Source organism: Tachyglossus aculeatus, chromosome 10, assembly GCF_015852505.1.
Source record: "Tachyglossus aculeatus isolate mTacAcu1 chromosome 10, mTacAcu1.pri, whole genome shotgun sequence".
NCBI classification, from domain to species: Eukaryota; Metazoa; Chordata; class Mammalia; order Monotremata; family Tachyglossidae; genus Tachyglossus; species Tachyglossus aculeatus.
In genome coordinates, this window is record NC_052075.1 from 43,704,798 (window position 1) to 43,726,896 (window position 22,099).

The 22,099-nt window shown below is 48.7% G+C and overlaps 1 protein-coding gene across 1 annotated transcript in view; it reads left to right on the forward strand.

Annotated features, from left to right (window-relative positions):
* NRF1 (nuclear respiratory factor 1) overlaps nucleotides 1-20,966 on the forward strand; it is an 87,186-nt gene extending 66,220 nt beyond the window's left edge. Inside the window, exon 12 of the mRNA XM_038752522.1 lies at nucleotides 20,479-20,966. Within this exon, the coding sequence (XP_038608450.1) occupies nucleotides 20,479-20,642 (164 nt within the window). The 3' untranslated portion in view covers nucleotides 20,643-20,966. The remainder of the gene's footprint in view (nucleotides 1-20,478) is intronic.
* The last annotated feature ends 1,133 nt before the right edge of the window (nucleotides 20,967-22,099 follow it).

Here is a 22,099-nt window from a genome sequence, read left to right on the forward strand (position 1 = left end):
CAAACTTCTAGTGGTGAGGGGAGAGGGCAGTTATGGAGCAGTAGCATCCCCAAGCACAGTTGAGGAGGCTGAGGGAAGGCGACTTCTGCATTGAGAAGAGTGTAGTCCCAGGGCGAAAGCCAGAAACACTTCTCTCCCAGCTCCACCTCCCAGCTCATTATATGTCAGTAATAATAATAATTGTAGTATTTGTTAAGCACTTACTATATGTCAAGCACTGTTCTAAGCTCTGGGGAAGATGCAGCATGATCAGGTCAGACACAGTCCCTGTCCTACACAGGGCTCACAATCTAGGAGGGAGACCAGGTGTTGAGTCCCTATTTTACAGATTAGGTAACTGAAGCCCAGAGAAGTTAAGTGACTTGCCCGAGGTCACACAGCAGGCATGTGGTGGAGTTGGGATTAGAACCCAGACTGACTCTGAACCCCGGGCTCGGACTCTTTCCACTAAGCCACACGGCTCCTCCAAATAGGAGGAGGAGAGTGGAGAGCTATGCTGGCGTCAGGTCTCGGTCACCACCTCGTGTGCTGAATTTCACGAAATCATCTCCCAGAGGTTGGGCATTGTTGCCATTTGACTTCTCTTGTTCTGTAATACTGGAGGTGAGAGCGGGACAAGTCGGGGAAGGAAGCCAAGCCAGGACAGAATCCGGGGCAAGATAATAATAATGGCATTTATTAAGCGCTTCCTATGTGCAAAGCACTGTTCTAAGCGCTGGCAGATCACTCTCACAGGTTGACAGCAGTTTCCGTTCATTCCCAAGGCTGTTTCACAACTGGGCCAGACCTGCCTCCACTCTCCAGGTGCTTCCTTGGTACCTGAAAAGAAGTAGTAGTACTAGTAATAATAATAATAATGGTATTTGTTCAGCGCTTACTATGTGCGAAGCACTGTTCTAAGTGCTGGGGAGGTTGCAAGGTGATCAGCATGGCTCAGTGGAAAGAGCACAGGCTTTGGAGTCAGGGGTCATGGGTTCAAATGCCGGCTTCACCAATTGTCAGCTGTGTGACTTTGGGCAAGTCACTTAACTTCTCTGTGCCTCAGTTCCCTCATCTGTAAAATGGGGATTAAGACTGTGAGCCCCACGTGGGACAACCTAATCACCTTGTATTGCCCCAGCGCTTAGAACAGTGCTTTGCACATAGTAAGCGCTTAACAATTACCATCATCATCAGGTTGTCTCGGGGGGTGCTCACAGTTTTAATCCCCATTTTACAGATGAGGCAATTGAGGCACAGAGAAGTTAAGTGACTTGCCCAAAGTCACACAGCTGACAGTTGGCAGAGCCGGGATTTGAACCCATGACCTCTGACTCCAAAGCCCGTGCTCTTCCCACTGAGCCACGCTGTAGTATTAGTAGTGATAGTAGTAATATTCATTAAATGCTTACTGCATGTGGGGCACTGTACTAAGCACGTGTAAAGAATACACAGTTGGGAATTAGACATGGTCCCCATCCTTCTGGGGGGGCTCCCAAAGTAGTAGTCATATTAGTAGTATTTTTTAGTAGTATTTTTTGAGTGTCCTCTTGCATCAAGAAGCGACCTGTCTCCTGCCCACAAGGAACTCTTAACCAGGGGAAGCAAATGTGAAAGTATTTACAATGAGAAGGGTGAAAACAAATAATAGAATGCACATATATATAAGAGTGGTGAGAGGGTGGGTAGAGCTACACAAGCCTTCTCCCCATCCTCCCTTCCCCAGCCTGTCTAATGTGCAGACTATAATAACTAGCCACATCTACCTGCCCTGGGGACCAGGACACAGTGCACCTCTCTGCACAGGGGAGAAGCTTATTGTTGCCAAGGAGCACCTACGAAGGCCTGGAATAGGAGATGTGGGATTCTCTTCTCTGTTCCAAATTCAAGTCCCCTCCCTACTACCCCTCTAGACTGTGAGCCCACTGTTGGGTAGGGACCGTCTCTATATGTTGCCAACTTGTACTTCCCAAGTGCTCTGCACACAGTAAGCGCTCAATAAATACGATTGAATAAATGGATTGAATACTGGAACCAAACAGGCCTATGCAAAGCCCAGTCTCTGTCCTTTTTTTTTGTTGTCCTGATGGTATTTGTTAAGCATTTACTATGTGCCAGTCATGGTTCTAAGCACTGTACATATCTATTCTATTCTATTCTATTTATTTTATTTTGTTAGTATGTTTGGTTTTGTTCTCTGTCTCCCCCTTTTAGACTGTGAGCCCACTGTTGGGTAGGGACCGTCTCTATATGTTGCCAACTTGTACTTCCCAAGCGCTTAGTCCAGTGCTCTGCACACAGTAAGCGCTCAATAAATACGATTGATGATGATGGTGATAGAAAATAATCAGGTTTGGCACAGTCCGTGTCCCACATGGGGTTCACAGACTTAATCCCCACTTTACAAATGAGGTAACCAAGGCACTGAGGAGTGAAGTGACTTTTCCCAAGGGTCACACAGCAGACAGTTGGTGGAGTAGGGATTAGAACCCAGGTCCTTCTGACTCCCAGGACTGGGATCTTTTCACTAGGCTGTGTGCTTCTCCATCCTATCACTTTGATCTCATGATCTGGTGGGAGCTTCCTGTCTCTGGTCATCTACCTCATGGCCATACAATACAGCCTAATTTGGAATCGCTGCCTCCTCAGCTTTGTCAGTTTCAGGCCTTTTCTCCCTTGTCTCTATCAGCTCCATCATCAAATCATCTTAATTCAGTGCCCACATGGGTGCAAAATTCCCCAGCCCCTTGAACGTTGGGTAGACTTCCCATTTAACCAGCGCTCGAATCTGGGGGCTTTATTGTGTCCGGGACCGTTTTGTTATGTCTGAGTTTTGGCTATTTTTATAAGTGATGACCCTGGTATCATTTAGGTCATCCACATAGTGCTCTCCTTTGCGACCTTTAATGCAAGAATGATCAAAGACGGACTACTGGATTTGAGTCACTTTGTTTTGGTTACAAGTTCCTGCATGCAGTTCTCCCACCTCGTAGCTGCCCCAAAGAGTGTTGCATGCCGGGGTCTGTAGTTTCTTTAGGCCGCATGGCTTGCAAGAGATGAGAGCCCCTTCTACCAATCCCTTTGTGTGAGGAGGATTAAAAAAAAGGCCTGGGTAAAAAGCCAGAGAGGCTCTCAGCCCGATAGGGTTTTGTCGCCGCCCCCCTTGAAAGGAATGGAGAGTATAGGATTCGTTAGGGATATTACAACTCTTTTTTTTTTTCCCTCTTTGGAACAACAGCTCTTTTTACAAGGGCGGGGGGGGGGGGGGGAGGGGAGAGCAGAACCACAGACCTGAAAAGGCCTCTTCTCGTGAGAAGTAAACTAGGGAGGGAGAACTGTGAGCCGGGGCTTGGGGGAAGGGAAGGAGAAAGGGGGTGGGGGCTGGGGACTTTAGGAGAGATGCAATCTGATCTGAATGGGAAGCTGGACCCACTCCCAGCAAGCTGCTGCAATGGTGTGTGGCATCCTGAGAGTGGAGGCTTTCGGTTCTCCCCATAATCCTTCCCCCTACTTCCAACCCATTCTCTGCCCCCTTCTGAAAAAGAAGGTAAAATCCCCTTCTCCGTTAACTTTCCAGACCGGGCCTTTCCTGGTAAGTTTGCTTCCTTTCCTCTTATATTGTTTTCATCTTGGGAAACATGTTGGTACATCTCAAATCAGGGGACCCATCTTATTCGGCTTTGCTACCGAACCGTGATTTGTCCCATCGCTGTAAGCGAAGAGCAAAATGTTTGCATTCTCTCTCACCCTCCCCTCCTTCCCCACAACTGAGGTTTCCACAGTTAAACCGGACCATCAAATCAGCCTAGCAAACAGGTGCACACTATTTACCTGCACCCTCAGGTTTAGTGGTACATTGGGAATAAAATTAATGAAATCCAGAGTTTAAACTACAAGCCTGGCATAAATTGCTGTTTGCCCTGAATGAGTGGCCAGTGCTGTTTTAGTTAGAAAAACCAATCAATCAAGCAGTGGTATTTATTGACCACTTACTGTGTACAGAGCACTGTGCTAAGTGTTTGGGAGAATGCAGTTCAACAGAGTTGGTAGCCAGCCCATAACAAGTTTACATCCAAACATCTCTTAGTTCTTTCTGATCATTCCTGGCAGAGACAAACAGATATTTCCTCAAAGGACATTGTATTTAAATGCACAGATTCCAGAATGATTCCCAAATGTTTTGAGGAGCAGCATGACCTAGTGGAAAGAGCGTGGGCTTGGGAGTCAGAGGATTTAGGTTCTAATCCATCTCTGCCAATTGTGCCAAATTGTGTAACGTTGGGCAAGTCACTTAACTTCTGTGCCTCAGTTTCCTTAACTGTAAAATGGGGACTCAGTACCTGTTCGCCCTCTTACTTAGACTGTGAGCCCCAGGTGGGACAGGGACTTGGCCCGAACTAGGTAACTTGTACCCACCCCAGTGCTTAAAACAGTGTTTGACAAGTAGTAAAACACTTAACAAATACTGTAAAAAGGAAAAAAAAAAGTGATGGGGAGTTGTGGCCAGTTAAAGGCTCTGGTTTTATTTGGCAGTGGTACCCAGGGTGGGTGGCTATTTTCTTTCTGGTTCAGTTGCTAAGGGGTCCACAGACTGTTTTCAGGATCACACACGGGATAGCTGGATCTGCCCAGCCTAAAGTGAAGTAGAGAATGTTGAACTGATATCGAAGTCATATGGCCAGTGTAGACAGTCCAGTAGGATAATCCAGGCCCCAGAGAGGGTGGACTGCTCTGCTCTGCATATGCCCAGTCGGCAGGCTATTTGGTCAGACCTCCCCTTCAGCCACAGTTCCTTTCTCTTCCTTTGGAAAGAGAAGGCAGTGCAAAGAGCACTCCCCGTTTCTTTATGTTTTCCTGTTCAATCATTATCCTCCGAAGAAACCGATTGCATGAATTTCAAGCCCCCAAATTCAGTTTTTCCCACAAAACCTTGCAAGTGTCCTCTTAGGTCCATCACAACCCCTCCACTAAGGTGGCTAATGAAGGGTTTGGATTGAGGTCACAGGATTATTTGGAAGGATGACCGCACTGGGAAACAGGACATAAAGCCTCGTCACATTACCTGGGTCCTGCTGCAAAATGGGCCGGCGTCCTGACAGTGATTATTCGTTGATTTTTGCCATTCCCACCGAACAGTTGAAGAAACTGAGGCCTAGAAATATGAATTGACTCGTTCGGGTCAGGAAGCAGTGTCAAACACCAGCTTGTTGTTGCTGACTCTTAGTGAATTCCTCTCAGCATACTTAGTGCTCTGCGGACATGTCACTGCAAGAGGCCAGGACCCTTGGCGTTAGCCCCAGGTGACCTCAGGTGTGACCAGGAGACCACCTTTACGTGTGCCATGAAACGGGTTTCAGGACCAGAAGTTGCGAGGGGATGCCGTTCCTCTCCTTTTTCCCTCCTTTCTCATCATTCTCTGCCAGGCCAGGGGGTATCAGTTGCCAGTCCTCACTCTCTGCCCGGACCTTAACTGCTTCAGTGTCCTTATTTGACTCCTCATAGGCGTGGCTGTATGCAAAAAAGTAGCAGCATCCTAAGTCTCATATTCCTAAATTCCAGCAGCTCCCAGCCATGCTGGGGGCAAACGGTCCCATGTTGCTCAGACAAAAGGGAGCCAAACCAGGATCTTACCCCAGCTGCCTCCCCTGGGCCCTAATGGCACACACATTAGCAAAGGACCAAAGTCAGTTCCCCTCAACCCCTTCCTTTCAGAGCTCCCACAAAAGTGACCTTCCTACTGTGGGCCAGCATCCACTGAGTTCTACTGCTTCAGGGAGGGAGTTGGGTAAAAGTTAGGGTTTGGCGCTAACCGTGAAGCCGTTGGGCTTGTGGTCACTTCTCTTCGTGTCTTAGCGCACTCTCCCCCTGCTCTCCCTCCCGGAGGGCCTATTACAATTTCTTGATCCGTGACTCTCAGCCTTGTTATGTTTTTGGCTGGTGGCTCTTCAGTCCATGGGGCTTGGCTATTCCTATCCTCAATTGGGAGCACCAGGAGGGATAGGGACTGTGTCAGATCTGATTATCTTAGCACAGTGCTGGGCAATATAGTAAGAGCTTTATTCAATATGAGCATTCTTATTTTTTACAGAATTGACATCTGTAAAAACAAAGCTTAGCGGGCAAGTCTCCGCTCCCCAGACTTCTCCCCGACAATCTCATCTGGACCTGGTTTGACCATGTGCGTCTCAAGAATGGGTTGGAAATGGCCAAGCGTGCGGCCCGAACGTGTAAACCAACAGACAGATCCCGGGCAGCTTCCAAATGCTTTTTCTCTAGGGAACAGCACCAGGCTTTTGAGGACTTCAAATGTGTGTTTTTCTTTCATTTTATAAAGTTTTCCTCCCCTCATAATAATCATATAGCATTTGTTAAGCGCTTACTACGTGCCAGGCAGTGTTCCAAGTGCTGGGATAGATACAAGCTACTCGGGTTGGACAGGTTGGATACAGTCCCGGTTCCACATCTGGCTCCAGTGTTAATCCCCACTTGACAGGTGAGGGAACTGAGGCACAGAGAAGTTGAGTGACTTGCCCAAGGTCACACAGCAGACAAGTAGTGGAGCCGGAATTAGAACCCAGGTCCTTCCGACTCCCAGGCCTGTGTTCTGTCCACTGGGCCATGCTGCTTCTCTTGTACTTCCCAAGCGCTTAGTACAGTGCTCATACGATCGAATGAATGAATGCCACCTCTGGCTCTTGTCACCTCTGGCGCAAGAGGTAGCCACGAACCCTGGGGGCTGCTCCAACAGCCAGTCCGGGCCGCGGCTACACTGCCGAGGGCAGCACACCCGCTTCCTGAGCCAGCCCCGTGTCTCCTGGTGACCTTCTCATCTCGGAGACAGCTTGGCTTTGCCATAAAGCAGCTCATGTGACTGCAGTAATCCGCAGCCAGTAAACAGCTGGGCAGGATGGCCACAGGAGGAATCGGCCTATTTTTCCACACCGGAGGCTCCGGCTGCACAAGAATCCAAGCTGTCAGACAGGGATGGCATCGGCTGCCTGTCTCCCACCTCTCTGCCCCCTGACCAGAACTGCTTGAGTGTCCCTAATTGGCCATCCTCATCTGACACCCTATGTCTCCTCTTAGCTGCAGGCTAATGGTTCTGACAGACCGCTGGCTATAACAGAGCATCCCCAAGCAGGTTCGAGTGTCCCGACCTCCTCGGACCTGTGGGCCTGGTGAAGTGGTGACCCTTGAAAGGTGCCAAATTTTACAGTGCAACGTCCACTGCTGTGAAGCAGGCAGATCACGGGCCAGGGCAGAGGGTGCTTTTCAGCTTCAGGAAGTCCAAAGGATGGCATTGTTCTCGGTCCACCTCTCGGGTGATCTCCCAGCTCCTTTCCTCTAATGGGAAACGGGGTTATAAGTCTAATTTCCTCCAGCCTGCCCCCTTTTCCCACCCCCTATTAATGACCTGCTGTAGCTTCTCCTTTCCTCTGTTACCCTGCTCCAGATTAACTCTCGGGAAGGCATAGCCATTTTCTGAATTCGTATTTTCCTTTGGGGGATGAGCCACTCTGCCCGGCCCCTTGTATAGTACAGCGTGGATTAACCCCACTCCTGCACAATTCCTTTCTCCCCTTTCCTGGTCTTGCTCATCCCCCATCCCCCTACACACATCCGAGCAGATCCATGAGGCCCTTTTTGTAGCCTCCCTTTTCCCTTTCCCTCCCCCACCGGATTAGGTTTTTGACGACCTCTTGGGAGACCCAAAGCTCCAGCCGTCCTCTGTGCTTCCCACCTGCACACCTTGGGCTTCCATCCGAGGAAAATGCAGTTGTGAACATTGCTAATAGCAGGGTCCAGTTTTGAGACATTCATACCAGCGGGGGAGGGCAGGCTAATCTGCACAAGGGACGCGGCCGGAGCCAGTTTGGAAAACACTCTTGGGGCCACATTCCTGGAGTGTAGAGTTACCTGGCCCTTTCCCTCCATTCACCAGACAAGCCACAATTGTCAAGGTTTAGAATTTGCTGAGATGCTTTCTATTTGGTGCTTTTCCTTTCTGAAGTGAATGTGTCTCCGCCAAAGGTGCCTGCGGGTCAATCCTTAGCAAGGCCTAGGCAAAAGCGAGAGAATCCTTATCGGCCCAGTCATGCCTGCCTGGAGAAGGAGGCTTTTGGAAAGGTATTATCGTGTAGAAAGGTATTATCTGGGGTGGTGGGCTAGATCTGTCCAGAGGAAATCCAACTACAGGCACCAAGGCAATGTGGCAGGCGGAACCAGGTCCTTTCCTGAGCCTTCCCCAAGAACAGTGATGTCAGCAGTTACCAGACTGACACTGGCCCCGTCTGTCAGCCCTGCCAGGGCCATAGAGGCCTCAAGTTAGTCCCCAGAACACAGACAGTTTCTGCAGGTGGTGGGGGTCTTACAGCGCTTGAACTGGGCTTCAACTGTCAATCAGGTGGCATACGTGAGGTAACCCTCTCTGCACCAGTTGAAACTAACATCTTTAAGGCCTGTGATGGATCATAATGTAAAAAAGAACTAGCAGCAAAACCTCCACAACGATGTGAAGATGTGAGCAGATTCAGGAGAACGTGAAGTAGGCCTTTTCTATGGTCCATCCTGCCTGGAGTTCAATCTCTGAAAGGCGCAACAGAAGCTTGGAAGAACCATGTGATGAGTATTTTTCATTTTGTTTTGTTTTTTTTTAATGGTATTTGTTAAGCACTTACTGTGTGCCAGGCACTGAACTAAGTCCTGGGGTACATACAAGATAATCAAGTTGTCCTACATGGGTCTCACAGCTTCAACCCCCATTTTCCCAATGAGGTAGCTGAGGCACAGTGAAGTGACTTACCCAAGGTCACACAGCAGACATGGGGCAGAGCCGGGATTAGAAACCAGGCCTTCTGATTCCCAGGCCTGTGCTTTTTCCACTAGGCCATGCTGTTCTCTTTGATATCCATTCTGTTGGTTAGGAATGCGCCAGCTATCATCCCCAGCTTTCACTGAGCCAGGTTCTTCCTTTAGCTCCTCCTTCCTCAGAGTTGCCAGCTAAAATCCTGCCCATCCATTGTTTTTAGGGTTTGGGATTGGAAACCACATTCAGCTTCTTGGCACTGAAGAGACAGAAATGTACACACACACAGTAGAGCCAAAGACAGTATTTAGCCTGAGTGATCAAGGGGGCGGGGGGTGGAGAGTGCCGTTAGTTCTTCAGCCGATTCTCAGCCATAGTGGAATGATTTGGTGAGTTGGGTGAAAGTCATCTTTCTGTCCTGAAGGTGCCTAAAACTGTGATACGCACCCAGCAGGCCTTCACTAACCATCTGAATGAGTGAATTAATTAATGCATAGGAGCCAAATATGCCCAAGAGTCAAAACGATCGTTGTGTTTGTTTTGAGCTTCTGGGTATATAATTGTCTGTATGAGGGACTTTTCTCTTTTTGTTTATGCTTCCATTAGGGTTTTTGAAGGCATGTCAGTGCACTGTTATTAACCCTAATAGCTTTCATCTCAGCCAGCAATGTTATTGGCCTAGTCACTTATAAGTTACTGCACTTACAGTGTAATTTACTCCCAAGCCTTTTTTTTTTTAAATAAAAAGCAAATGTGCAGAGAAAAATAGCAGCAGTCTGGCAGAGAACAGTTAGCTGAAAGGGACCAACACTCTTCTTTTTTGTGTGATGCTGTCCCCCCTGCTGGAGCAGGATATCAAATGAAAATGTGGTTAGAGTTGGAGTCAGTAAAGTGAATGTCTAAGTGGCACCTGCTTCATTCAACAGGTCTGCTTTCCAGGTGCCTCCCACTCCACATCTGCTCAGGACAAAAGCCTCTTTTCTACTTCTGTTGGCCATACAGAGCTCAGAAAACTCTAAAAGAGACAAGCTGAATTCCGTATTCTGTTTGATTTTCCTGGCAGAGTTGCCCGCTCATTGAAAAAGAAAATTTCCATAGGACGACTCCACCTCAGAGATTTTCAGAGCCTTAGCGGAGCTTGCTGGATGGGGTTGAAAAATCATCTTTTGGATGGCAAATGAGACAAAATGAATCTGGAGGTCATTGAAGGAGAATAAGTAGAAAAACCCAAAGTCTGTTCACAGCTTTACCTCCAAAAATACGTGATCAGATATGTTTGGGAGAGTGGTATCCCAGTCACTGCTCTGAATAAGCCCAGCCATACACTTCTTTTATTCACTAGCAAATGTTGTTGCTGCTCCAAAGGAAGGCCAGCCCGACTCTTACATAGTCTCCCTCTAGTCACTTTTTCAGATTTTTGGTCCCCAAAAAGAAGTAAAGGAAATAACTGACTGACTTGTTAGTCCTAATGAAGTCCTGGATGTTAGTGGAAATATCTCCCTAGTAGAATGAGCACGTGAAATGCTGGGGAGACATATTTTAGATGAACGCAAAAGGTATCTGGTTACAGCTCAGATTTCCAACCGAACAATGGCAGCTTTCATAGTATTAAGCCATGTGTGTTCTGGTGTTCATATACATGTATGACTTAGGAGGGAGCCCACTGGAACCGCTGAAAGGCTTAAGGGTCTGGGCCTCTCTGATGAGCCTCATTTTGGTGACTCTTGTGGAAGAGAAAAGAGAGTTCAATTGATTATTCCTTCAGCAATAAACCCATTCCCTGGTTCCCCTCCCCCAACATAGCCCCAAGGGTCTTAAAGAGCTCCAATGAGGGTGGCAACCTTGAGCTTTTAGGAGCATCCCAAATTCCCACTAGCCTGCCTTGCCCCTTGGCCCTAACCTTCTCTGCCCTGCCTCGCAGGCTCCTCAGCCTAACTTGTGCTACAACAGCCTTGCTCTTCGCTGGGGTTTCCCTTTCTCAGCGAAAGAAACTACAATAGCCAAATTGTTTACGTCTCTGAGATTCAGGGAACCGATATCAAATATGAGTTTGTTTACGTGGGCCTCAGAAGAAGGCATGCTCCTGAGAGAAGAGCACTTATTTAGGAAGCGGGAGGTCTTGATTTCCACCCCCAGTACCTTCACAAACACACTGTAGCGGGTAGGAACTCTCATCCGTTTCCCCACCAAGCAGTGGAGATCTTTTCGGTCCCACATAGCGTTATACTGTATTAAGGGATAACGGCTATGAGAGTTTGGTCATTCCCAGAGAGAGGTGGTAAGAAAAGATAATAATGAGAAAAAAAATAATGCCTCTGATTTACACCGTGCCTTTCTTCCAAGGCACTTCCACAAACTCTCGCTTTGCCCTTCTGGCATGAGTGTATTTTATAACGCAGGGCCACGCTTGACGTTCTGGCGTCCAGAGCAGACCTGGGATTTGCCAGCCCTCCGTTTGCTGGTTCTGAAGGAGGCTTTTACCCATTTTTTTATGGTATTTGTTAAGCTTTACTGTGTGTCAAGCACTGTCCTAAGCGTTAGGGTAGATACAAGGTTGTCAGGTTGGGCACCGCCCTGAGGGGCTTGGCCTCCGCCGGTCACCTCTCCCAAGTGATCCAGAGCGCCCGGCTTCCCCGCTCCTGTCTCAGGCTGTCACTTCAACGCTCCAGGGGTTTCCCCACCTTGTTTAGCGCTTTTTAAACTTCCATTTCATTGTCAGGCTTCTTGGCAGCAGACTGTGCAGGTTGCAAGTGGAGTCTGCCCGAGAATGCCACAGGTGAGTTGATTCTTGTGAGGGGAGGCAGGGGGAGGGGCAAGCAGCTGGTCAGCAGGGCAGCACCTGCCCGAGGCTGCAAGGCCCCACTGGGGATACTTCACAGGTGGCGGATGGTGCGTCTCACCTCTCAGACTGCGAGAGATCGGTGGCCCGGTGGCCGTCTCTTCCCTCACCCCCACCCCTTCCACTATTCTCATCTTGGGTGAGGCGAACAGTAGAATTTCAGTCCATCTATCTTGGATGTGGTGATAGTACTACGCAGAACAGGTGGAATAAATAACTCTGGAGAAGTATTGGTTTTATTTCTTCAACATGCTCAAAAATACAGGAGGAACTCTGGAAACACGCTTAAGGTCATGTAAATAGACTAACCTTATATTTCCAGGACAGGACTTTTTGATTCCCAAAACTTCCACTCTGTTCACTTTTTTCATCACTTCCCTTCTAGACTGTGAGCCCGTTGTTGGGTAGGGACCGTCTCTATATGTTGGCAACTTGTACTTCCCAAGTGCTTAGTACAATGCTCTGCACACCGTAAGCGCTCAATAAAAACGATTGAATGAATGAATGAATGAATCACACTGAAATTGTGTAAGGCCATGTCTTTGTTCCCTGAAGATAGGACACCAATTTGCAATGCTCCCTCTCCTCCTTGGGCTCACAAAGGCTCCTGACAGTTGAAAGTAACACCACAACTGACTCCCTTGTTTTTGGTCTTAGCTTCCTTTCTCACTAAGGGGTGTGACAGCGGGAAGAGGCAGTGTACAGGAAATGTAGACTTACAGTCTGAGGAGACGGTTGTTTGTCATCTTGACCGGCAAGAGTGTCGGGGGGTTCCTGCCGAGACCCTAAACCTTAGGAATCCATGTTCCCAACCTGATTCAAAACTCTTAGAGAGCAAGCTGATCTCTCTGGTGATTGCCCGGGAGCCACCCAATTGGGTAATGAGGACTGGTCGTGTTGGATGTTGCCAGGAAGATTATACTTTAGAGAGGGAGAAAGGACCTGGAGTCTACCCCTTTGCCTTCAGGCAAGATCATGCCAAAAATATCAAAGTCAGAAGAAAATCAGCTCTTGTTAAAGGGCTCCAGAGAAGGCAATTGCACCCCCGTCCTTTGGTAATGTATTTCGTTTTTTTAACAGCCCTTGTCAGGACATTCTTCCCTATATATATCTAATCTAAATCCCTTGGGCTGCTGTTTAAGCCTCTTCCCCTTATCTGTCCTCAAGGGAGATGGTGAGCAGTGGCTGGCTTCATGTATGAAAAGCTTTCCACAAACTTAGGAAGTGGGTGCCTTTTGGTAATTTTATGTCGTTCCTCAGCCATCCACACTAATCATGGGCAGCCTCCTTAGAGAGACTCACCTGGACTTGTGTGAACCTAGAGGGAAAAGGGACTTATTTCCAAGAGGGGAGGAGAGGGCAGATGGGATGTGGTGAAGGGAAGTTTTCCAGGATTTAACTTCTGGACCTGGGCACCGCTTTCAATGAAGGAGTTAATCCTAACAGTTTTACAATCCTCTAGACTGGTAAACTCATTCTGGGCAGGGATTATGTCTACCAACTCGATTGTATTGTACTCTCCCAAGCTCTTAGTACAGTGCTGTGCACACAGTAACCCCTCAGTAGATACCGGTGGTGATGATCCTAACTGTGGTGAGACCTCTGCCCCAAGGAAACAGTCCTTTTCTGTGCATAAACCTACCTCTGGCTTTGTTATTCAGGGCATTTCAGTGGCCCCATCCATGTGCTTGGCATCTACTGGGATGAATTGGCAGGTCCTAAAGCAGCACATCCTCTCAACAGCAGTGGGAAAAGCTTCTTAGGAGGGGTTGACTCAGCACAGAGAGTTCTGGGCCTCCCAGCCTTCAAAGGAAACTTCCAGGCATTTAGCGATCACTGAAAAGCCACCAGTTTTGAACATGGACATGAGAAGAAATCCTGTGATTGGTCTACCTTAATGTTCCAGAAAAATGGGGTGAGGAAAGGCCCCATCTCCTAACATCTTGTGGGAGCTGGGAAGTAAATTCCATCCAAGCAGGTATCCATGAAAGGGAGACCCAGAATTAATCACTATCCCACTTTCCACCCCCTTGTGCATGTGGCTTTCCACATCCCCACACCAGGGCTGGTTTTAAATGGCACTAGGGTGGTGAGCTCAGAGTGTGTGGGGGAAGAGTGTTCCCCCACAGTAGCACTCGATAAATACGATTGACTCTGGTTGATTGATCCCCACATCTACTATCTGTGCCTCTTCTCTGCACTTGTTTGAAGGGCCTGGATTCTGGGTTTGAGTTTCTACTGAGGGCAGAGGTCACCCCTAAAAGGTCCCTTACCCACCAAACGTCACACCACTCCTTCCAAGTTTGCTTGGAAGATCTCCCAGGGGAGGAAAGGGAAGATGGGCAGTTTAGCTTTGCCTGCACCAAACAGCTGTCTGGAGATCACCCGAACTCCTGAATTTCCCTGCAACCTCAGTTTGAGGAAACAGTTGGGCTAGGGTCATGAACTCTGTCTTTTCACATGGGGAAGGCTGATGGGATGAGTTAGTTCTCCCGGGATTTAATGTGTCTTTCTGCAGACTCTAAGCCCTTTATAAGCCCTTAAGGTTTGCCTGGACTCAGCCCCTTAGGTCATTCCGCTCAGCCTGCTCCCGGACCGGGTGAGGCCGTCCAAGGTCAAGAGCTCTCCCGGGAAGCCCGCCTTCCTTGGCTTTGGACCTCCCCAGCTCAAATAGACAAAGCAGGAGCAGGAGCTCAGCCCCTCGCTGAAGTTACAGTGAGAGTGCAGAGAAAGGACAGCAACCTCCAGCAGGCCTCTAGCCCCGGTTGGCTGGGCTGAGGGATTCAGAGAAGATCCAGTAGCTCTCCCCCAGTACAGATGGGCCTCCAAACAGAGCTGGCAATGGTTTCAGACAACCAGCCCCTTCAACAGGTGGTTCACGCATTGTATCTGTCTGTCAGTCTATCTGCTTCGAACATTTTGTCTTGAAAGGGGGGCCCCCCAGGTCTGAAGCCTCTGGCACTAAGCCAGCCTTGGGGAGGAGGGGTTGCCAAGACCTTGGAGAATAGGGAAAAGAGGTCCAGCCTTTTTACTAGGTTCAGGGGTGCCCTGAGGGAAATAGGACCGTGGAGAAATGTGCCATTTTACGGTTGGGCCTGGTCTATATGTGAGGGAGTACTTTCAGGGAGCATGCAGAAGTTGCAGGAAATGTGTTGGGCTGGCGGGTGGGAGGGTGGGTGGGCAGGCTTCAACACTGCAGTTACTTTGTTCCCCTCCACTTTCACGCCCCGCGGGGCCCCAGCAGGCCGAGGCCTGCCTGTCCCTTGCTCCACATTTCTCACAGGGAAATCCCACCTTCCTGTGTCCTGAGGGGGACTTCTAAAGACCTTGACCATTCTTGCCTGATGATTGTGGTTTTCGTTTGTACTGTGGTGCTCCTGACCTGGGCTGCTGCTCCCCTCTTTGTTCCTCTCCTCCTCTTTGCCTTTGCTTTTGAGTGTGAATTTCAACAGAGATTGGGCCAGGAGAACCAGGACTGTGCAGCAGAGGCTGTGCCAGGACAACCAGGAGTACAAGTAGCCATTGTTTTGGGTCCCTTCCAGTCTTAACTGGATGATCCCTTTCCAACCTCCAAGGCTCCTGGGCCTCCTCAGCATCCTTGTTTCCTCCTGCCTCTCCCCAGCCCTTTTCTCCCCCTTTTGGGTATTTCCCTCCCACTGTAAAACACAGAAACGAAGACAGGGAGTTAATACACATAAACCAGTCACCCTAGTTAGCATCATTAAAATTCTCATGGTTGTTGGAGATGCTGGTCTCTGACCGCGTAAAAAACGGGGAAATGGACCATGGACCATGGACCATGTGTTAATGGACCGTGATGAACTTTTCACTATTGAATACTTACAGTAACTTGGAGAGAAAATCTTCTGACCCTTGATTCAATCAGTTGTATTGATTGAGCTCTTGGGTGCCAAGCACTGTATGAAGCACTTGGGAGAGTGCAGTATAACTCATGTTGGTAAACATGTTCCCTGCCCACAGTGAGCTTACAGTCTAGACGGGGAGAGAGACATAAAAATAAATTACAATATGAACATATGTACCTTGGACCTGAGGATGGGGTGAATAATGGGTACAAGTGAAAGGGTGACACAGAAGGGAGAGGGTAGTCGGGGAGATAGGGGCTTAGTCAGGGGAGGCCTCTTGGATATATGATTTTAATAAGGCTTTGAAGGTGGGGAGCGTGATGATCTGTTGGATATGAAGGAGGCCTAACAGTTCTAGGCCGGAGACAGGATGTGGGCGAGAGGTCGGTGGGGAGATAGATGAGATCAAGGTACAGTGAGTAGGTTGGCATTAGAGCAGCAAAGTGAATGTGGTGGGTTGTAATAACAATAATAATAATGATTGTGATATTTGTTAAGTGCTTACTAAATGTCAAGTACTATACTAAATGTTGGGGTACATAAGTAGGAAATCAGCAAGGTAAGATAAAGGGCAAGATGATTGAGTGTTTTAAAACCAACAGCAAGGAGTTTCTGTTTGAAACGGAGGTGGATGGGCAACCACTGGAGGTTCTTCGGGATGGGGGAATGTGGACTGAATGAAGATTCCGTAGGATGAAGAAACAAGGAAGGAAGTACATTTAGGAAAGGAAATCCAAGAGAGATTCAAGCTTAAGACAACTAGAAGGCCTTTGTCCTTTCAGGCTTCATCCCCTAGGCTCTGGGGCCAAGGAGGTCTTTCTGCAGCTTGGCAGACCTAGAGTCCTATCTTCATGCAAGACTTATACACGTTCAAAGAACAAGAGTAATAGCACGTTGGGGTCATTGTCTTGTAAGCACAATCTGCTTCCTCTTAGCTGACCTGCCACAGTCTTGTCGTGATCAAACATAATAGCAAAGATGAGCAAAGTGCCACTGAAGTAAGCTTGGTTTTATTGATGGTTCTGGCCCTTCTCTGAGCTTGAAGCAATCAAGCTGGTTGCCAGACAGGGTCCGGAGGTGGAACCAAGGTGGCAGCCCCAGAATCGACAGAGTTCCCATCGCCCTCCCCTGCCTATGTGGCCAGTCAAGCCAGAGGCGCTGCTGAAATGTCATCCGTGAGAGTCCAGCTCAGCTGACCCTCCCTCGGTGCCAGCCCCGCCTGTTGATGGTGGCAGCGGTGGATGGCTGGGCAGGGCTGGGCAGGGGAGGTGTGTCACAACCCAGTGAGAATGGTCTCAGTGGCTGCAGCGGCACTGGAGGAGGGAGGATGGAGGGTGAGATAGCCACACGCAGCAAGTGGGGCAAGGTGGTTCGCCGAGCACTTGCTGTGGAAAGGACACTGTACTAGGGGTTTGGGAAAGATAATAGAAGTAAAAGACATAGACTCCAGCTTTCTCTTACCTTCTTCTACCTTCCCCCCTCTTGAATTTTCCTTTCCTGCTTTTTTTCCTCTCCCATTTCACCTCTCTTCCTCCTTCTCCTCTTTATCTCTCTCTCTCCTCTCCCCCCACCCCAAACACCTCTCTTCTCTGCCCCATCTTTCCTTAAAGCTTCACACCATGTTTCTCTCATGCTCAAAATGGAAAGTTGGACTCCTTGCTATCTTTGCACTTCCTAGAAAACTGTGGGGAAAGGGGCGGTTTGGAAAAAGAGACAAGAGACAGAACTGAGAATTGAGCGTCTGTATTACTGATTTTCCTGAGGCTTTTCATACCTCAGTAGCTATCTGGATCCCCATCCGCTGTAGTCTCCAGGCTCTCTGAGAAACCAGTCTGTGAGAAGGAGAATTTCTCCTAGTAAACCGTGGTGGAATCATCGGCTTCCTACCTCCCAAATCCCACCGCATCTGGTTAACCAAGGGCCAAGTCTGATCTGTAGGGAAAAGGATTCCGTTCCAGTCATGGCATTTGTCCCGGAAAGGAACTGTACTCCCAGGGCCAACTGATTATCAATCACTGGTATTTATTGAGCGCTTTCTGAGTGTAGAGCACTGTACTAAATGCTTGGGAGAGTACAGCGGAGTTTGGAGTAAGTCTAAGAAAAACACTATGTGCTGGCATACCGAGCCGGAGTCACTTTTTGGCAAAAAGGTTGCCATTTTGGCCACATTTTAAAACCCTGACTGGATGCATAGGAGGACTGTTAGCCCGCTGTTGGGTAGGGATTGTCTCTATTTGTTGCCAAATTGTACTTTCCAAGCACTTAGTACAGTGCTCTGCACTGTAAATATGATTGAATGAATGAATGACCAAAGGCTTCTTGCTATGTGTCTTAGAGGAAATATGCAGTATGGAGTAGCAATATTCATTCATTCAATCATTTATTGAGCGCTTACTGTGTGCAGAGCACTGTACTAAGCGTTTGGGAAGTACAAGTTGGATGGCGTAGTGGAAAGAGCATAGGCCTTAGGAGTCAGAGGACCAGGGTTCTAATCCCAGGTCCACCACTTCTCTGCTGTATGATCTTCAGCAAGTCACTTCACTTCTATGCCTCAGGTCCCTCATCCGCAACATTGCGAGGCTCCTATTTAGACTGTGAGCCTCACGTAGGACTTGATTGTCTTGTATCTTACCCCGGTGCTTAATACAGTGTTTGGCACATAGTAAGCGCTTAACAATAATAGTAAGAATAATAATGATGATGATGATGGCATTTATTAAGCGCTTACTATGTGCAAAGCACTGTACTTAGCGCTGGGGAGGTTACATGGTGATCAGGTTGTCCCACAGGGGGCTCACAGTCTTAATCCCCATTTTACAGATGAGGTAACTGAGGCACAGAGAAGTTAAGTGACTTGCCCGAAGTCACCCAGCTGACAATTGGCAGAGCCAGGATTTGAACCCATGACCTCTTACTCCAAAGCCCGTGTACACGTACCACAATTACTGTTATAACTGAATAGATCAGCAAGTACACTCCAGCCTGAGCTTTTCCCTTCTGTTACTTTGAGCCCGGATCTCTAATGTCATGAACTGTTTAGTGTGTTATTAATGACACTGTGTACACTGGCAGGCTGCAACTCCCCAGCAGTTTGAACTCGGGTCTCCATAGTGAATCTGTGGACATCTTCCCTGACCCTCTGATCCAGGGAGCTTTCTTCCTGTCAAGTTGCAGGGTCCGGCTCTAAAAACCTAAAGAGAAGTCTGTCTGTCAGTGTGTGAAAGGCTGCCTCTCACTTAATGCAATTGAAATGGCCCAAAATCCAAGCTTAGATTTAGCATGTGCCATCTAGATTAGGGCTAATCAGGGGCCGGGTCTGAGCAGATGCGGCCAGGGACAGTCTCAGACCTGATTACTGTACCTCAGCATTTTAATCGTCTCTCTTCCAAGGGCGATCAGCTCTGCCTTAATGCGCAACAGGTTCTGTAACCTCCAGCCTCGGGAGCTACCCCCTTTCAGTGGCTGTGGCCCTGTCCCAAAGGCAGCTACGGCAGAGACACTGAGACGATTTAGTCTAATCCCAGGCCGAAATGGATGTGAGGGAGCAGGGCAGGGGGAGGGAGCGAGAGAGAGTGAGTTCCCAAAACGAGAGCAACTGGTACGGTTAAGTTAGCAGGGACCTCACCTGCCCATTTGAGAATAATGGGCTCTGGGGAGGCGGAGGGGGCGGCCCGAGGAGGGTTGAGGGGTTTATTTGAGGGGACGGGGGAGTGTTGAACCTGAGGAATCTCCCTTTCTTGTCAGTGTTCCTCCCTTTGAAAAGCTGTTAAGTGAGTGGACCCAGTCCCCCACCAACGGCCTTCCTGGATGTCCTGGGAGGGCATTGATCCAGATCAGGAATCAGGATGTGATATCTGCACCCTCCAGGGAATCTGGGGGCCATAACCACAAGGCCTTTTGAGTTCGGTTTTCAAAAGTGGTGGGATTCAGGGACCAGATGGGATCATTCGTTTGAGGCTAAAGGGCTTCCACATCACCCTGGTGCGGGGTGAGAAAATGCGGTCCTCCCAGATGAACCAGATGCTTAGGTCTGAACCCTAACCGGAGATGTGCTTTGTTTAGAGGTGCCAGGTTATTAAAGAAGAAGGAGGGGTGGGGGGTGAGGGGGCATACGGAAGGGCAGGAGACTTCCCTAGTCTTGACTGGGGAAAGCTGTTGGAGCTATTCTTGTGGAAAATCTCAGCATCAGAGAAGGAAAGAGAAGACTCTACTTGCTCAAAGGAGCACCCTAAAGTAGGAAAATAACCCAGGTTAAAGTTTTGACCTAACCTTCCCATCGGGAACTTTGGTGAGGGTGACTATCGGGCTTCCCAACCTCAAGGGTTGTGGTCGAGCAGGCCAGAGAACATTGTTGACCAAGAAAATTTTCTGAGCCCAAGCAGAACTGCCCAATTTTCAGGGATAACCGAGTCATAACCCAGCACCAAAATATTTGGGAAACTGAACCCAGTTGCGTTGGCTCTGAGGCCACCAGCCACTTCAGAAGAGATTCAACTTGAAACAGTCTCTGAGTTTAAGCCGTGGCCAGGGGTATTTCCCAAGGAAGGTAGAGCTCACTACTCCAGGGGCCAGGCTTTTTATCTGTACCGTGGCTTTGCGTGCGTAAAGTGGGACGTGTGCTACCTGGGACTCGAGTTTCTGAGAACTGAAATGGCCAAGCCAGAAAGCCAGTTGAGACACTGACCTGGTCCACGGAGCACTGGGATGGGACTGAGAGTTCTGGATTCTGCTTGGGGTTTGGCCACCATCTCTCTACAGGGGTCCCCTTCACCTCTCCAACTTCACTCACCCCGACCCCCCGCTGCCCGTTTTATGATGCAGATAAATACCCGGGTCGTCTTCCCGAGGGAGTGGCGAGGGCCGGCAAGAGATTGCCCTGGACTTGATTGCTCCTTGCGTGTGCAGCCCCACCCTCATGATCAATCTGTCCCTTTTCATCCAGCCGAGGGTAAATGACTAATCCAGATGTCACGCTTCTGTCTCTCCAGGACTGGTGCAGATCCCAGTCAGCATGTACCAGACGGTGGTGACCAGCCTCGCCCAGGGAAACGGCCCAGTTCAGGTAGCCATGGCACCCGTGACCACAAGGATATCAGACAACGCCGTGACCATGGACGGCCAGGCTGTGGAGGTGGTGACATTGGAACAGTGACGCTGCCCCGGGGTCATTCTGTCATTTTCTATCTCCTCCGAAGAATTTTTTTACGTGTTTGCAGAGGTGCAATCAGGCGGCATTAAGTCTCCCGACTTTGGAAACAAAAGTTTTGTTAACCTTTTTTTTAAAAGGAAAGAAGAGCAGAGGATTTATGGAATTGCATTTTCAGCAGCACTCTGATTTCCCGGGATTTATTGGGATTAGGATGCGGCTTTGTCAATTTCACTGTCCTGAAAGGCCAAATTGTGACAGGACTCCATTCTGCGGAACCATGTGTATATACATATATGTATGTATGTGTGTGGGGGTGTGTGTAGACTCGTGTGCGCGCACGTGTGTGTGTATGAGTGATCCATATATGTATATGTGTACATATGCATATACACATTTACATATACAAGTATATATATACATATATATATATATGAAACCCGCATGGAAGTATTTGTATTAAAATCAAGGTGAGCTGTGGAAAAAACATGAACTTCATCCCTTTTAGTAGATGGTAGGGTCCTTAGCTGGACACAGTGACCCCATTTTATATTTACACCAGGGTCATGGAGAAAGCAACCTACTAATTCAGGCAGAGGTACTGGTGTTCTCATAGGAAGCTCTCCTCCCCAAAGCCAGGAACACCTCTACCATCCCCAGTCTTGCCAAGAAGCCAGATTTCCAGGTTGGAGCAGGTTTGGAAGGGTGCATGCGCCCTGGCTGGGCCTGCAATAGCAGCAGCAGCAACAAGAACAGCAGTAAAACAGCCTGGCAGGATCAAACACTCCTTAAGAGGCTGAATGACAAGTCTGACCAGGAGAGAGGAAAACTTTCTTGAAGCCCCCAGGGGTCTGGAGTGCAGTCCCTAGATCCTCACCTTCTCCCTCCCCCTCCACTGAAAACCTCTCCTTTATCTCGTGATAATTCCGATTTAGCTTTGGTTTTCGTTCAGCCTTGACTTTGGTCATGACAGTAATTCTAAAATGGCATTGCGTATTGAGGAACTTGGAGGGAGAGAGAGAGTGAGTGTGTGTATGTGGAGGAGAGAGAGTCTTGAGAATAGGGGTCACCAACTAGTTTCCTTTCCTTTCCTACAACCTCGTAACTTAAACGACGGAACGTCTGGTTCATATGAGGTCTGACTGTTACTGGTGTTATGAGGGGAGACAATTCCTGAAGTAGTGTTCCCCTCTCCCAGAGTTCAATACTTAAAAGCATCCCCTTTTCAGAGAAGATTTTTGAGGTGAGAAAAGCTTCCTCAGTTGCACCCTAATGCGGTGGTTTTGGGGAACCCAGACCACACCTATAGCTGATCTATCTCAGTGCAGCAGGGACCCTGCACAGCTTTGCTTTGCGTTAGTGGACGTTGGTTGGTTCGTGGGGAAATTCTGAGCTCTACCGAGCATGAGAGCACCAAGCAGTTTTCAGTTGCCAGTTTCTCTTGACTTTAACATGGGCCTGAG